This window comes from Microcebus murinus, chromosome 3, assembly GCF_040939455.1.
Source record: "Microcebus murinus isolate Inina chromosome 3, M.murinus_Inina_mat1.0, whole genome shotgun sequence".
In the NCBI taxonomy this organism is placed as follows: Eukaryota; Metazoa; Chordata; class Mammalia; order Primates; family Cheirogaleidae; genus Microcebus; species Microcebus murinus.
This window is the reverse complement of record NC_134106.1, coordinates 112,926,539-112,940,778: the sequence shown is the minus strand read 5'-3', so window position 1 is coordinate 112,940,778 and position 14,240 is coordinate 112,926,539. Positions and strand designations below refer to the sequence as shown.

General features: G+C 38.1%; 1 protein-coding gene across 10 annotated transcripts in view; it reads right to left on the bottom strand.

The window, feature by feature from the left end:
• WDR19 (WD repeat domain 19) overlaps positions 1-13,438 on the bottom strand; it is a 110,524-nt gene extending 97,086 nt beyond the window's left edge. For 7 of the 10 annotated variants that reach the window (XR_012918656.1, XR_012918657.1, XM_076001182.1 and 4 more), the window contains exons 1-6: positions 13,360-13,438; positions 10,866-10,957; positions 10,517-10,582; positions 9,053-9,166; positions 7,239-7,364; positions 2,860-2,975 (exon numbers count right to left, since the gene is read on the bottom strand). Coding sequence is in view for 8 of the 10 variants with exons in the window: in XM_076001182.1 (XP_075857297.1) it covers positions 2,860-2,975; positions 7,239-7,364; positions 9,053-9,166; positions 10,517-10,582; positions 10,866-10,957; positions 13,360-13,365 (520 nt within the window). In the remaining 2 variants the exon portion in view is untranslated. The remainder of the gene's footprint in view (positions 1-2,859; positions 2,976-7,238; positions 7,365-9,052; positions 9,167-10,516; positions 10,583-10,865; positions 10,958-13,359) is intronic. The other 3 variants (XM_076001184.1, XM_012753901.2, XM_076001187.1) reach the window with 2 other exon arrangements.
• Between the last annotated feature and the right edge of the window lie 802 nt (positions 13,439-14,240).

The following is a 14,240-nucleotide window of genomic DNA, read 5'->3' as shown; positions in this document are numbered from 1 at the left end:
ATGAACCACCACACATGGCCATAAAGCTTTTTCACTGAGGATTCCAATTAGTGCAAAAACTACATTTTTGGGGGGAAAATCACATGCTTGACACTGGGCATTTGTGAAGGTATTGAGATAGAGAAATCTGAGAGTCCCAAGGTTATCTGTATTAATAAGAATGGATAAGTGTACAGATTCTAGAGCCAGACCGCCTCACTTTGAATCTTAGCTCTACTACTTACAGCAAACCTTGGGTAAATTACTTAACCTTTCTATTCCTTACTTCATCTATAAACTAGGGATAATAGTAGGACCTATCTCATAGGGTTGAGGATCAAATAAATGAACACACTTACAAGAGTACCAGACACACAGGAAGTGATATATAACTGTGAGCTATTTTAGTTGTTCTTGCTCATTTTATTCTTTGTACCATCTATAGAACCTAATATAGTACCTATTCAGAAAGCAGGTATTAAATAAATGGTTATGTGAGTGGACCTTGAGGCAAGTGTTTCCATGGTGTTAGAGGCTCAACAAGGACAGTATGGCTGTGGGAGGGGAAGGGAAGGGAAGGGAGGGGAGGGGAGGGGGGGGAGGGGAGGGATAAGAGAGGTTACAGAGGCCAGATCATGGAGGGTTGGTGGACCACTGTAAGGCCTTTGGCGTTGATTCTGGTGAGATGGAAAGTCATTGAAGAGTTCTGAGCAGAGGGCTCTTTCTGGCCTGTAGATTGAGAATATTCTATAGTGGGATGAGAGTTGTAGCAGGGAGACTAGTTAAGAGGAGACTGCAGAAATTCGAGTGGAAAATGTGAAAATGAATGCACCATGGTGGTAGCAGTTGAGGTAATGAGACAGGCTGGATTCTGGAGATATTTGGAGGTAGAGTGTATATGATTTTCAGACAAACTACATATGGAGAGTATAAGAAAGAGAAGAGTCAAGGATGACACTAAAGTATGACATTAAAGATTTGGAAGTATGGGATGTTATTAATGGTAAAAGAGAAAGCTATTGGTCAAGAGAGTTTTAGAGATTAAATTTGAAGTGTTTATTAGACCTCTCATTGAAGATGTTGAGTAAGTATTAAAGTTATAAAAGTATAAAAGTGAAAGGAATATTCAGAGTAGAGACTGGGAATATAGAGATTTGCTGATCATAGATTAAGGGATTTGGGTGTCCAAAGAAATCTACTTTAGGAAGGGAAAAAAGACTATCAAGAGAGGTGGAAAGATGCCAAAGACAAACTTACCCAAGAAAGGAAGAAAATCTCTTCTTTTTTCTCATATACTACAAAGCCCTTTTGCTTCCAGTGCTCAGAAATCATGTTAGCCTAATCAGCAATAGTAACAGTTAACACCTATGATGTGCCTACATATAGTGTTCTGGGCACTTAATGCATATTGACTCATTAAATATTAACCCACAGTTAATAATTTACTATGGTAACTGAAATTTGAACTGTGTTACTGGGAGACTGGCATTATTTAATTGAACTGTTATAACTGAAATTCTTGCACATCAGAACCACGCAAAGTAAGAACTGCCTGTATCTAGTCTAGTTCAAGGAAACAAATCAGTGTAACATGAAAGAAACAAAGTAATAGATATTTAGTTACTATGAAGTGCTGATAGATCATGCAAATATGAGCTGCTATCAAAAGTGAATGGCTTGACTTTAAGTTAAGAGGAAAAAAAGCAGAGCCACAAGTCACAACTAACTCAGGTGGCTATATATTTAGCTAAGGGACCTAGGATATATAATTAATTTGAATCTTTTCAGGCCCCTTTTACATAGTTAATAAATAAGAATATGAACAGAATCAATAGTCATATTAACTATAAATATCAAATTATTCTCTTATACTTCAAGTGTCAAAACTTCTGGGCTTTTAAATTAACTGGTAGGATATACTTGGAGATGAAATGGGAAACAGAAAACGCCTACTGAAGTCAAACAGACAAACTAATTTATATGGGGGAAGTTGATTTTTGAGATTTAAAAAATTTTAGTCTAATTTTTCAAGTATTAATAGTTCAATGACATCACTGTTTAGCTGTAGCAATAAAAATTAACATTAAATATACATATGTAAAAAATAATCTGCAATTTTTTACAAGTCCTTAATGGAAGGACACTTTCTCAAGTATTCTGTGGGTGCCACAATCTCGAGAGTTTAATTAGCAGTAAATTATATTTTTTCTGGCCACCTGGATGTAATTAAGCCCACTAGTTCCACTATTCATAAGCATGACGTTGCAATGATTGAAAAGAACTGATGTTTCTTCTTGGGTATTCAGAGGGCAGATGCCCACTGACCAGAGGTTGAGGGAATCTAAGAGCTGAAACAGTTACATAAGGAACAATACACCCTCTAGCTGCATACCTAGGCAAATAGAATTCACAGTCCACATCTAGATTCAACAAGTGTTTGAAAAGACTGAGGGGTTAAAATTAAGAATATGCATATATACTATCCAAGCAGTCACCAAATATTTTGATCTACCTACTACGTAGACTAAAACTAAAATTAACTAAATTAACTAAAATAAGTAAAATTAACACATATTATCAATGAGCTATTCCAGAAATACAATCTGGGTGAGAAAGGGACAAATGGAAGCCATGCTATTAATGTCCTGATGCCCAAAGGCATAGGCTTACCTTAACTCAATCTATTCTACCTATCCTGGTAAATTTTTAGCAAACAATGAAGAGGGATCTTCTTGTTTAGCTAGATGTTAGACTTGGGGCAGTTGGGGTGTGGTAATACTACAAAAGTTCCCTTGTAATATCAGGAAAATCCAAGACAGCAGAATTTACATTTAGGTAAAGCATCTTAAATATTTAGCAGTGTTTCCAGCTATCACCTACCAAGGACAGGAATCTTTCGAGATGTCTGACGATTATATATAAGCAAATTTCCTTTAATAGTTCCAACAGCCAGGAAACTTCCAATTTTTGACCAAAGAAGGAAAGACATTTGATCCCTGTAACATTAAGATATAAATTACTCAACAATTTACAATCATAACCTCAAAATAGTCCTTTAAAAAAGTACTTCATGAATAACTTTAACATCTACTTGGAAGGTGAAGCACAAAATTACAACTTAATGCTACAAAGACTGAGTGCTAAAGACATTTAGAGATGCTATAAGATGATCTTAGGGCCAGTTAGACTCAAAATACAAATGTATAATGGATATAGACTTCGATTCATTTATGATAAAACCTCAAATTTCATGAGATGACTCATGAGATTATGAGATCTTTATTAATTTGTCTATTAATGATAGTTTTTTTTTTCTTTTCCTCCCTCAGAGACAGGGTCTAACTCTGTCTCCCATGCTGGAATGGAGTGGTATGATCATAGTTTACTGCAGCCTCAAATTCCTGAATGCAAGTGATCCTCCTGAGTAGCTAGGACTACAGGCAACCTACCATACCCAGTTAATTGTTTTTTTTTTTTTACAGATGAGTTCTCACTATGTTGCCCAGACTGGTCTCAAACTCCTGGCCTCAAGCAATCTTGAGCAATCTCAACCTCCCACCTAAGCCTCCCAAAGCACTGGGATTACAGGTGTGAGCCACCTGATAGTAAACTCTGGGGATGGCACTCAGCTATCTTTGTTATAATAAGCCCTCCAGGTGGTTGTGATGCAGCTAAACTTTGAGCACCACTGACAGACCATACTACTATTTTCAGAAAGACTGCTTCCAAAAATGTTGAGGGCAGTAATAAAAGGACAAAAGAGTAAGCTTAAAGAGCCCTCCTCTTTAAATTAGAAGAATTTGAGGATTAAAAATTACATACTTTGTAAGATACTGGGCTATAAGGACAATGGACACCTTCCAACTTCTGTTTACTGCTTGTTTGCTAACCACAAGGCATTATGAGTATATTATGGGATGCAGAGGAAAAAGACAAAGAGAGCGGAAACCCTCTGAGTCTCTGGGCTAGGACCCGGAACAGGTTAGGGCCGATCAGGGGCAGGCTGAAGTAAGAATCACTGTGGGGGCGGATGCATGACCAGCGTGTAAACAACTAAGTTATAAAAAGGGGACTAACACACATAGGAGGGTCCCTGCCCAGAGAAGAGGCCACTGCGCTGGCACTCTGGGGGCTTGGAACCTAGCTCAAGATAGACAATAAAACTCCTTTTGATAATTACAGCCTCGGTGACTCTGTCTCTCTGTCCTGTGGCCGTGTGAATCTCGAATATAACACTTAATTGACACAAGTTTGTGAAAGGCAGTAAAACCATGATGATATTGGAAGAGAAATTTAAAGTATATGAAAGCTTAGTTGTAATAATAGGTGAATATAATAAAATGTTTAGTTAAAAATTTTAGTAAAGGAGTATTAACATACCAGGCTTCTAGGTTCTTCTATTAAGTACATATTTTACAAAGGATAAATATGCATTGTTTTCTTTTTTACTTGTTTAAGTAGGTGTAGCAGCCATGATAACGTGCCTCTCAGATCTGTACAGAGTGTAACTGACCAAGAGGCCCAGCTGATAAGCATCAGAATCCATCACCTCAATGAGCTGGGCCAGGCCCTTCCAGGGACTACTCCCAATGGCTGAGGAAGGCAAGGATACTGTGAAGGCCCATTCCTGGGCAGAACACAGGTAACTTTGGCTAACAGCCTCCGCACAGGCCTAGCTGAACTATCTTAATTAGAACTGTGCTATGGTTTAAGATGTTTCTACCCAATCTTTCCTCTTTCTTTCTCTCTTTCCTAAGGGACAGATACACTCTGGGATCCGACAGCTCTTCCAATCTCTTCTCCTTCCCCCTTCTGTTTTCCTTCACAGGCATTTCCGGTAATAAATCTCTTATACATTTAATCCTTTCTTGGAGTCTGCTTCTCAGAAAATATCAATAAAAAGAATTGTGCATGAGCTAAATAGTACCAAAGAAAAGAGGAACTGTACAACAAGAACAATGTCTGACCAGCAACAGTGGTCATATATAATAAGAGTAGCATTAGAGCATTCAGTAGTTTATCATCACTAACAGTCACACACCAACCAACAGAAAGAGGGTTAACAGTACATTCCAAGAAGATCAAGTAACCAAATGTCCTCAAAAGAAGAGCTAACTCAACAGACTCCATCCCTCTTAGGAGATAAGGCCTCTAGAAGACCCTACAAATTACAATAAGATACTAAAGCATACATAAGTTTCCAAAAAAGCTAACAGATCAGGCCAATGTATAATAAATAATCACATGTATCTTTGGCCAACCAAAACGTACAGAATACATCATTCTAGGGAGATGTACAGGCTACAAAAAATTGCAACCTATGTGAAAGGCATGGGCTTAGAAGAGTCTAATACTACAACTGAAGGTCAATTTAAAAAGAGGCTGAGTAGTATGACTAATACTCAGGTCTGAATTGCCTTGGGAGAAGCAACCATGTCTTGTGATTCAACCAAGAATGACCTGATTGAGGAACCAGATGTTATATATGTGGTGTTCCCTGGAAAGACTGCTGATTTCCAGTTACATAACTAAATGATCACTCCTGTGATCATAGGCAGGATCAGAACAAATACTGCTATAAACCAAAAATGGTAGAAAAACCTACAGTAAAAATGAAGAAAGGAAGTAAACTCACTAAGTTAATATTTTTATTTAAGTGGCACCATTGTAAGTTTTGTAATAATCATATTTAGATTTTTGTGCACTATTTAAGGTATTAGAAGTGCTCAACAATCAATTCAGGATAAATTTATAAATGAAATCTAAATTGTTTAAGAGCATTTTAGTTTGCAAAATAAAAATATTTTTAAAAAACGGATATTCAAAGTTTTATTAACTATCTTAGCATAATACATTGACCCTTAAACAGTAGCAGGTATGCATGCCTTTGTATACATAATTGTCCTTTAGCCATTAATTATTAATATCAATAAAATATCACTAATTTTATCTTAATGACAATTACAACATCATCTATCATTTACTCAAGTGTTACATTTCATGACTGACCATGACATGCATTTAAACATCACAACAATCCTAACATGATGTGGGAAAATGGACTCTGTGGGAAGATAGACAGCTGGAAGCAGAGATTACCAGTTAGAAACACCTGGGGATTAACTATGCATTTTTTTTTTTTCAGTGAGAATGTGGTCTCACTGATGCTGAATTTGGTTCAAGAATCAGTATTTGACATTTATAAATACTGCCTTGAATGGAAGCACAGAGTGTGTAAAGTCTTCCTGCCTAGTGACATAAACCCAAAGTGTAAAAGGATCTAGCAAGAAATGAAGGTTCTTATATCTAGGAAGACTTTATGTTGGGCAGTTTCTTCTGCAGCTATGTGGCCTGAGAGTCACTTTAGAGGGTCAACGACAGTGCACTAGGTTATGTCTGCATGGCCACCTTGCTACATCTGGGTTCAGTTATGCCTTAGCAAATAATCTTATGGTGTAGGAGATCTTATGGGCAGGAGATCTCTTCCTGCCCACCTGCAGGCCACATGAAGCCATGATGCAGACATTATTATATTCATTTCATATAGATGAAGAAATTGAGGCTTAAAGAAAAGTTAAGCAACTTGTCTAAGGTCAAAGTGACAATGTTTTAGTTGTAAATACTGACAAGGTTTTCTTTTCCATAAGGCAAAATGGTTTCTATCTGAGCAGAGGTCTGTAATTTATTCTGTCTGCCCATGTTTTTTTCTACTTGGGAAGTGCTCCACCCTTCACCGGGGACTAACAATCCCATGGTCCTACATACTCCACTTGGAGACTTTTTAAGGAACTGAATGGGCACTGATGATATAAAAGGTCATGTTCTTTCCTCAGGCATGACTTGCTGTGAACAATGATATAAGCCAATAGCTGCCAGTAGCCATGGTGAGAGTCTTAAAATGAAGTCAATACAGAGAAAAGAAGAGTCAAGAGATGGAGACAGTCTTGATTGTATCATTAGAACTCTTAGATCCAGCCATGCCCTACAATCAATCCCATTTCCAGATTTTCCCATGTATATTGTCTCATCACTGAACTTCTTAGTCTGTTCCATTGAAAGCAACTTTTTGAAGCTATTGATATTTCACAATTATAACAACTTCATTTTAATGAGAGATTAGGATTATGTATAATAAACTTTCTTTTATATATAATAACTCATTGATATATCTTTAAAATGAAAGTAGTATAAGAACTGTTAGCATCTAACCTACAAATAATGTTTCTAAGTGAAGTTCTAAAAAACAAAGTTATGCTTACCTCATACCACTGTCTAACTGGCTGGTTTTATTTGTGTTGGCATCCCACAGATAAACGCAACTGGATTTCTCAGCAATCACTGCTAGGATATCTCCATGTTTATCCCAATCCATGGCAACACAGTTACTTTTTAAAAAGAGAGCAAAACATCATTATACCAGTTTTTAAAAATAGGAGAGAAACTTAAATATTCATCTCTTTGTGGTTTTTGTATATAACAAGACTATTCAATCTATTTTGGATAATTAACTCTCAAAATGAGAAATACAATTCACTATTCACCCTTGGGTAATACTAACTTCAATTTTTTGTTGTTGAGGTGATGGTGAAATTTTAAATTCTATTTTTAATACCATTTTCATATGCTATATTAAATATATACTTGTTAGCATATTTTCTTGAATCCTATAAAGAACCTAGCTTTTTGATAAAACAAACCCATCAAGAACATCTACAACCAAATCACAACTACAATCAAGAGGTAACTGGTGCAATCAAGTTTTGAAAGGTTATTTCAGACTTACAGAGAGGAAAAGAAGGTACTCATAAGAAACAAAATTATAGCTAGATATCTTTGACTATACTGACTATAAAAACTGATTACAAGGCTGGCTACATAGTTCATGCCTATAATCCTACCACTTTGGGAGGCCCAGGTGAGAGGATCACTTGAGGCCAGTAGTTCGAGACCAGCCTAGGCAATATCCAGATCTTGTCTCTACAAAAAAGTGAAAAATTAGCTGAGCTTGGTGGTGCCCATCTGTAGTTCCAGCTACTTGGGAGGCTAGGCAGGAGGATTGATTGTGTCCAGGAGTTTGAGGTTGCAGTGAGCTATGATGATGCCACTGCACTCCAGCCAGGGAGACAAGACTCTGTCTCAAAAAACAGAACAAAACAAAACAAAAACCTGATGAAGGCTGGGTAGATGTAGGATAGAAAACAATGGAAAGACTGAATACTAAACTGGTAAATAAAAAATGTTATTTTTGGCCAGGTGCGGTAACTCACACCTGTAATTCTAGCACCGTGGGAGGCCGCAGCAGGACAGCTTGAGCTTAGGAGTTCAAGACCAGCTTGAGCAAGAGTGAGACCTGTCTCTACTAAAAAAAAAAAAATACAAAAATTAGCTGGGTGCAGTGGCGCACACCTGTAGTCCCAGCTACTTGGGAGGCTGAGGCAGGATTGCTTGAGCCCAGAAGTTTGAGGTTGCTGTGAGTTATGATGATGCCAATGTACTCTAGCCAGGGCCAGAAAGTGAGACTTTGTCTCAAAAAACAAACCAACCAACCAACAATGTTATTTTCATTTTATATTTTGATGGAACAAGGGTGGTCAATTAAAGTAACAACATAGCTATAAATAGGAAATGCTCTATTTAACATGGTTCTTACTATTTAACCTTATTCCAAAATGTTTATTATAAAAACTTTAAAATTTCTTAAATCCTTAAAAGATTGAACTTTTCTTCGTGATGCTATTTTTCATTTTGAGACTCTTTCTTCTTGAGTATTGGCCAACCCATACTTTGACTTACACTTAAGATAATTAGGAGTTAGTCTCAATTATTTTATTTTTCAAACTGTTACAATGTGTTATGTGATCTCAGAGATTTGGGTATAGAAGAGAGAAGCTTTCAAATTGTTGATGAAATCATCTGCCAGTTACAGGCCAGGCGTGATGGCTCATACCTATAATCCTAGCACTTTGGGAGTTGGGAGAATCGCTTAAGGCCAGGAGTTTGATATGAGTCTGGGCAACATAGTTAGACCCCATCTCTACAAAAACATAAGAAAAATTAGTCAGATGGCCCGCACCTGTAGTCCCAGCTACTTGGGAGGCCTGAGGCCAAAGGACTGCTTGAGCCCAGGAGTTTGAGTATGCAGCCAGCTATGATCGCATCACTGCACTCCAGCCAGGTGACAGAGACCCTATCTCATAAAATAAAACAAAACAACACAACCATCTGCCAATTAGAGACTGAATACATAACAGCATTTTGTCAGTCAAAATTCAACTATTGTAAATATAGCAAAAGAATTCAGAAGAAATGAGGCCATTACATAACTGAAGTAGATGTCATAGAGATCATGCAATAAAGTGTGTGCAATTTACTCAAATAAGTTTTTTACTGAATAACTTTTTGTTTTATTTTACGTATAATTATTTTGACTTCTGTTTCTGAGAATATAGAAACCAGAAGCAACAATTAAGATCTACAGAAAATGGAAAATCATGACATTAGGTGGGTGGTACACCTAATGGAGCTGGGAAAGGCTGTTAGAGACTGAAAGTAAAACAACTTGATTTGCAAGAATGATCAACGAAGTACAGAAAACAAACATGAATTTAAAATACACAGCAGCATAAGGCCATTTAGATGACAGAGTCTACACATCTTATTAATAATAACCACCAAGACTATCAGTAGAATAACTAATACAGGTAATGATATTGAATTATTAAAAATGTTTAAATCAGCCGGGCGCGGTGGCTCACGCCTGTAATCCTAGCACTCTGGGAGGCCGAAGAGGGTGGATTGCTCGAGGTCAGGAGTTCAAAACCAGCCTGATCAAGAGCGAGACTCCATCTCTACTATAAATAGAAAGAAGTTAATTGGCCAACTAATATATATAGAAAAAAAAAATTAGCCGGGCACGGTGGCGCATGCCTGTAATCCCAGCTACTCGGGAGGCTGAGGCAGCAGGATTGCTTGAGCCCAGGAGTTTGAGGTTGCTGTGAGCTAGGCTGACGCCATGGCACTCACTCTAGCCTGGGCAACAAAGTGAGACTGTCTCAAAAAAAAAAAAAAAAAAATGTTTAAATTATGCTTCGTGTTATCTAGAATGAGTTCATGAAAATGGAAAAAAATAAACTCTTTATCCTTTAAGAAGGATGTAGAAAGTATTTTCCAACAAGTTATTAGAGAGGAAATAGTAAAGTAGATATATATAGGCTTTCCTTATCTGCCTGTACACTAAGGCTTGTTTATAATTAAATAAGAATTCTTTCATATGGACTCATTTATAATTCTGCCTTAAAGTTTCCCTGTGAATATATGGGTATTTATAGATATAAACTAATTCATATGGTATATATCTACATATTTCATAACTATTTGTGGCATAATAAAACAAATCCCTTTGAAATTATAAGAAGCAAAAGAGGAGATATGTGTTATATGTAAGTTACAAAATTCTATTTGATTATAATTTAAGATAGTACTTTATTTTATCTTTTAAGCAACAAAATTTGAAAAGTTTTTGATCTACTTTACTTACCCAGGTAAGCTAATTTCACTTCTTTTTTGACCATGGCGATCAAAGATTTTCACAATATAATCAGCTCTAAAAGCAATTAGAATATAAAGATATGATTTAAATGTGTCTTTTATTTATCTACGTATATAAAGCTACCACTCAAGTAATTTAGTATTCTCTCCTGATAGTTTCATAATTTGTATCTGAAAATTTATTACCAGGGAAAAGGTTCTATATAAACTTTGATATTAATGGAGATGAATACATTCCTTTTCCTACCATGCAACTATTATCCAAGAACTTCTGTTGAATAGATGGTGTGGTTATATGGACATACAACCATTACTTAAAATATTCACTGGTTTCTTACCCTGTTATTGCAAGGTAGTTTCCTGATGTTTTTTGCCAGGTAAACTGTATTGGTGTGCCAAGCCAAGTCTTTTCAAGCACTGAGAAAACACGCTAAAAAATAAACACAATTTTTTATATTTTCAAAACATACTATCAAGGGTTGGTCAGAAAAGATATCTAAACATGATCATGAAAACAAGAGGATTCAAGAGGGTGAAGGGCTTATGTTAGAATTTATCCAAAAGACGTTAACAATTAACAAAACAAAATGAACCAGCCAGGTATAGTGGCTCATGCCTGTAATCTCAGTACTTTGGAAGGCCAAGGTGGGAGGATAGCTTGAAGCCACGAGTTTGAGACCAGCCTGGGCAACATAGTGAAACCCTGTCACTACAAAAAGAAAAAAAAAAAAAATCAACCAAACACACACAACTGGTTGGTAACATACGGACTTCAAGATATTCAAGAGCCTTTATTATAAAACTTTATGGCTTTTGAATGTCTCTGAATGTTCATTTTATAAGGATGTATAATTTTAGTGTTTTATAGATGCTAAAGATTAAAGTAACTTAAATTTAAATTTAGTTAATTATCTGCAGCATGGATTTGGGGGGATTAAATTTAACAAAATCGCTATCTTAACCACGATAAAAATATAAAATATCTTTACTTCCTTCAAAATTATTTTCTTCTTTTACTAAACCATTAGTTACATTTACTTCATCATTAAGGGTTTAACTTCGCTATTGTGTGAACTGTGTAACATCTGAAACATCTTTTTCATTTAGACAATCAAGAACTGTGGTATCCAATATGGAAGCCACAAACTACATGTAGCTAATGAAGACTTAAAACATGAGTAATCCCAATTCAGTTGTGCTGTAAATATAAAATACACATTATATTTCAAAGATTGAAAAAAATAAAGTTAAACTAATTCACTGATAATTTTTGTGTTGATTACATGTTGAAATAACATTTTTGGCATACTGGGTAAAATATGTTAAGATCAATTTACCTGTTTCTTAAAAATTTTTAATAGCTACTAAAAATTGGAAATTGGCTCACATATTTATATCAGACAGTGGTGATCTAGAACGTCTAGGAACATGAGCTTCTGAGAAAAAAATTTAGTTTTTAACATTAGGCTAAATTTTAAACAATGATGCCAATACCTACGTATGAAGTTTAGATACTATTACAAGAGACTTGACGGTCTGAGTGGCAACACAAAACTCTCCCAATGCTCAAAATTAACCACCAATCAATGAGCATTTCATATGCGAAGGAAGAAAGTCATCTCTACTGAAAACAGGTGTATGCTATAATCATGGGTGCATTCAGATTTGTAGAGCATGAAGACACTCATCAAGAAGAATGAATATTTAAAAGTATTTTACTTTTGCAATTTTCCGACCACATCACTCTGGAACCACTTCATGCAAATGAAAAGTCCTTAAACTTGAATTTCATTACCTTTATGGCACGATCTTACATATTCTTCTTCAATAGAGCTCTACAAATGCTTCACATATATACAGTGCAGAGGAAAAAGTGCTAGCGTCACAACCATAAAACCAAGATTTAAACTTTTAAAATTTTTATTTTATAAAAAAAGTATCCAACCCAGGCAGGAAGACAGCCAGCCATCCCCTCCTACAAGGATTTAAATTTTGTTTGCTGCTTATTACTTGTAGGGCTTTAAGTCACCTAAATTGCACCAAGCATAAAATTCTCAAGTGTAAATCAAGAATAATATCTCCTCACTTCTAATACTTCAAAAATTGTGAAGAGCTTTACAAATGTGAGTTATGACTAGCGGTCTGTCAATTCGAATTTTCACACTTACAGCCACAAAGAAGCACTAGTGCGTCTAAAATAACTGTAGGAGTGAGCCCTCGAATCCCCGGCCGGCGGCGCGCAAGGGGGCGGCGCGGCTCAGGAGACGCCCGCGCCCAGAAACCGAGCGCGCACAGGACGCGCGTGGGCGCCCCTGCGTGTGCAGGTTTCTCCCTGAATAACGTACACTCGCTACCAGTGACCTGTAAATTGGACCAGTCACGGGCAATACAATCTGAAATGGTTCTTTCGGATGTCTTTCATTCTTTTTAGGACGGTGGGCAAGGTGCACGGCTTGCCGAGGGTGGAGCCCAGAGACGGGAGGCAGCTCGTGACACCGACCCAGTCAGCTTAACCACGACCCAAGAAAAGGGGCCACACGACCCGTTCCTTGCGCGTGCGAAGTTCGGTGCCTTGAGGCCGTGGCGGGGCGCCTCTTCCCCCGCCGGCGGCCCCAGAAACCTGAGGCCTGCCTCTCCGCCCTCTCCTGTCTTCTTCCGCCGTGTCCCTCGGCTCCGCCCGGCTCTCCAGCTCGGCCGCTCTCTGGCCAGCCCCTCACGCGCTCGGGAGGAAGGAGAGGGGCACAGACCCTCTTTTCAAAGCCACCCTCCGCGGGCTGGGGGAAGGGACAGTGGTCGTACCTTCCCGCCCCCGGGGATTTGTAAGTTATTTACCTTCATCTCAAGGCGCGAGCAGCCGTGCGATCTAGGAAATGCGCAGGCGCACCCGGTCTCCTCCACGAAGGCTACGGCGTTCCCGTCACCCAGGAGACCGCGCGAGTGGTGGCCAATCAGCGAGCGCCAGCTGAAGGGTGGTGCCTCGGCGAGGGAGGGTGGGAAGAGTGTGGTGGGAGCACGTGACGCTGGCGGTGATAAACTACGGGAAGTCGGGTGTCACGAAGTCTTGGAGAGCCTTGGCTTCCTCTGATTGGGTGAGACGCGGAGACTTGTCAGGGAGAGGTGGGCTCTGCAAGCCCTGAAAGGCGCATGCGTAAATTTTGGTCCGCAGGTCTTGGTGGCTAAAGGGGATGCTGAGAAGTTCTGGGGCAAAAAGTCGCAGCGTGCTGGATAAAAAGAGGCAGGAATTGGCTCATGCGCCCGGTGCTGCTACACAGATCACACAGAGCGTGCATGAGCTCATGTGACATCACTTTTTCCTCCAGATTTCTGGGCTAGAAGGGATAATTTTAACAAAAAGGGCCAGCTACTGTGGGCAGGAGAAATGAGCCCTAATAGCTTCCCTTTAGTGTTTGAACCTGGTAACTTTTCCCCTAGTATTATGCCCTGCGATTTAGTTTTTGTTCTTTATTATTTACAGTATGAAAATGCCTCTCACAAAAATCAACTCACGCTGGGTAACAGACTTGAACCTTAGGTGTGAAACTATTAGAATCCTAGATGTGAATTCTAGAATCCTTAGGTGTGAAACTATTAGAATCCTAGATCAATTCCAAAATGTTGGAAATACTCTTCTAAACATTGGCCTAGGCAAAGAATTTATGAAGACGACCCCAAAGGCAATCACAGCAGCAACAAAAAATAAATGGGACCTGATC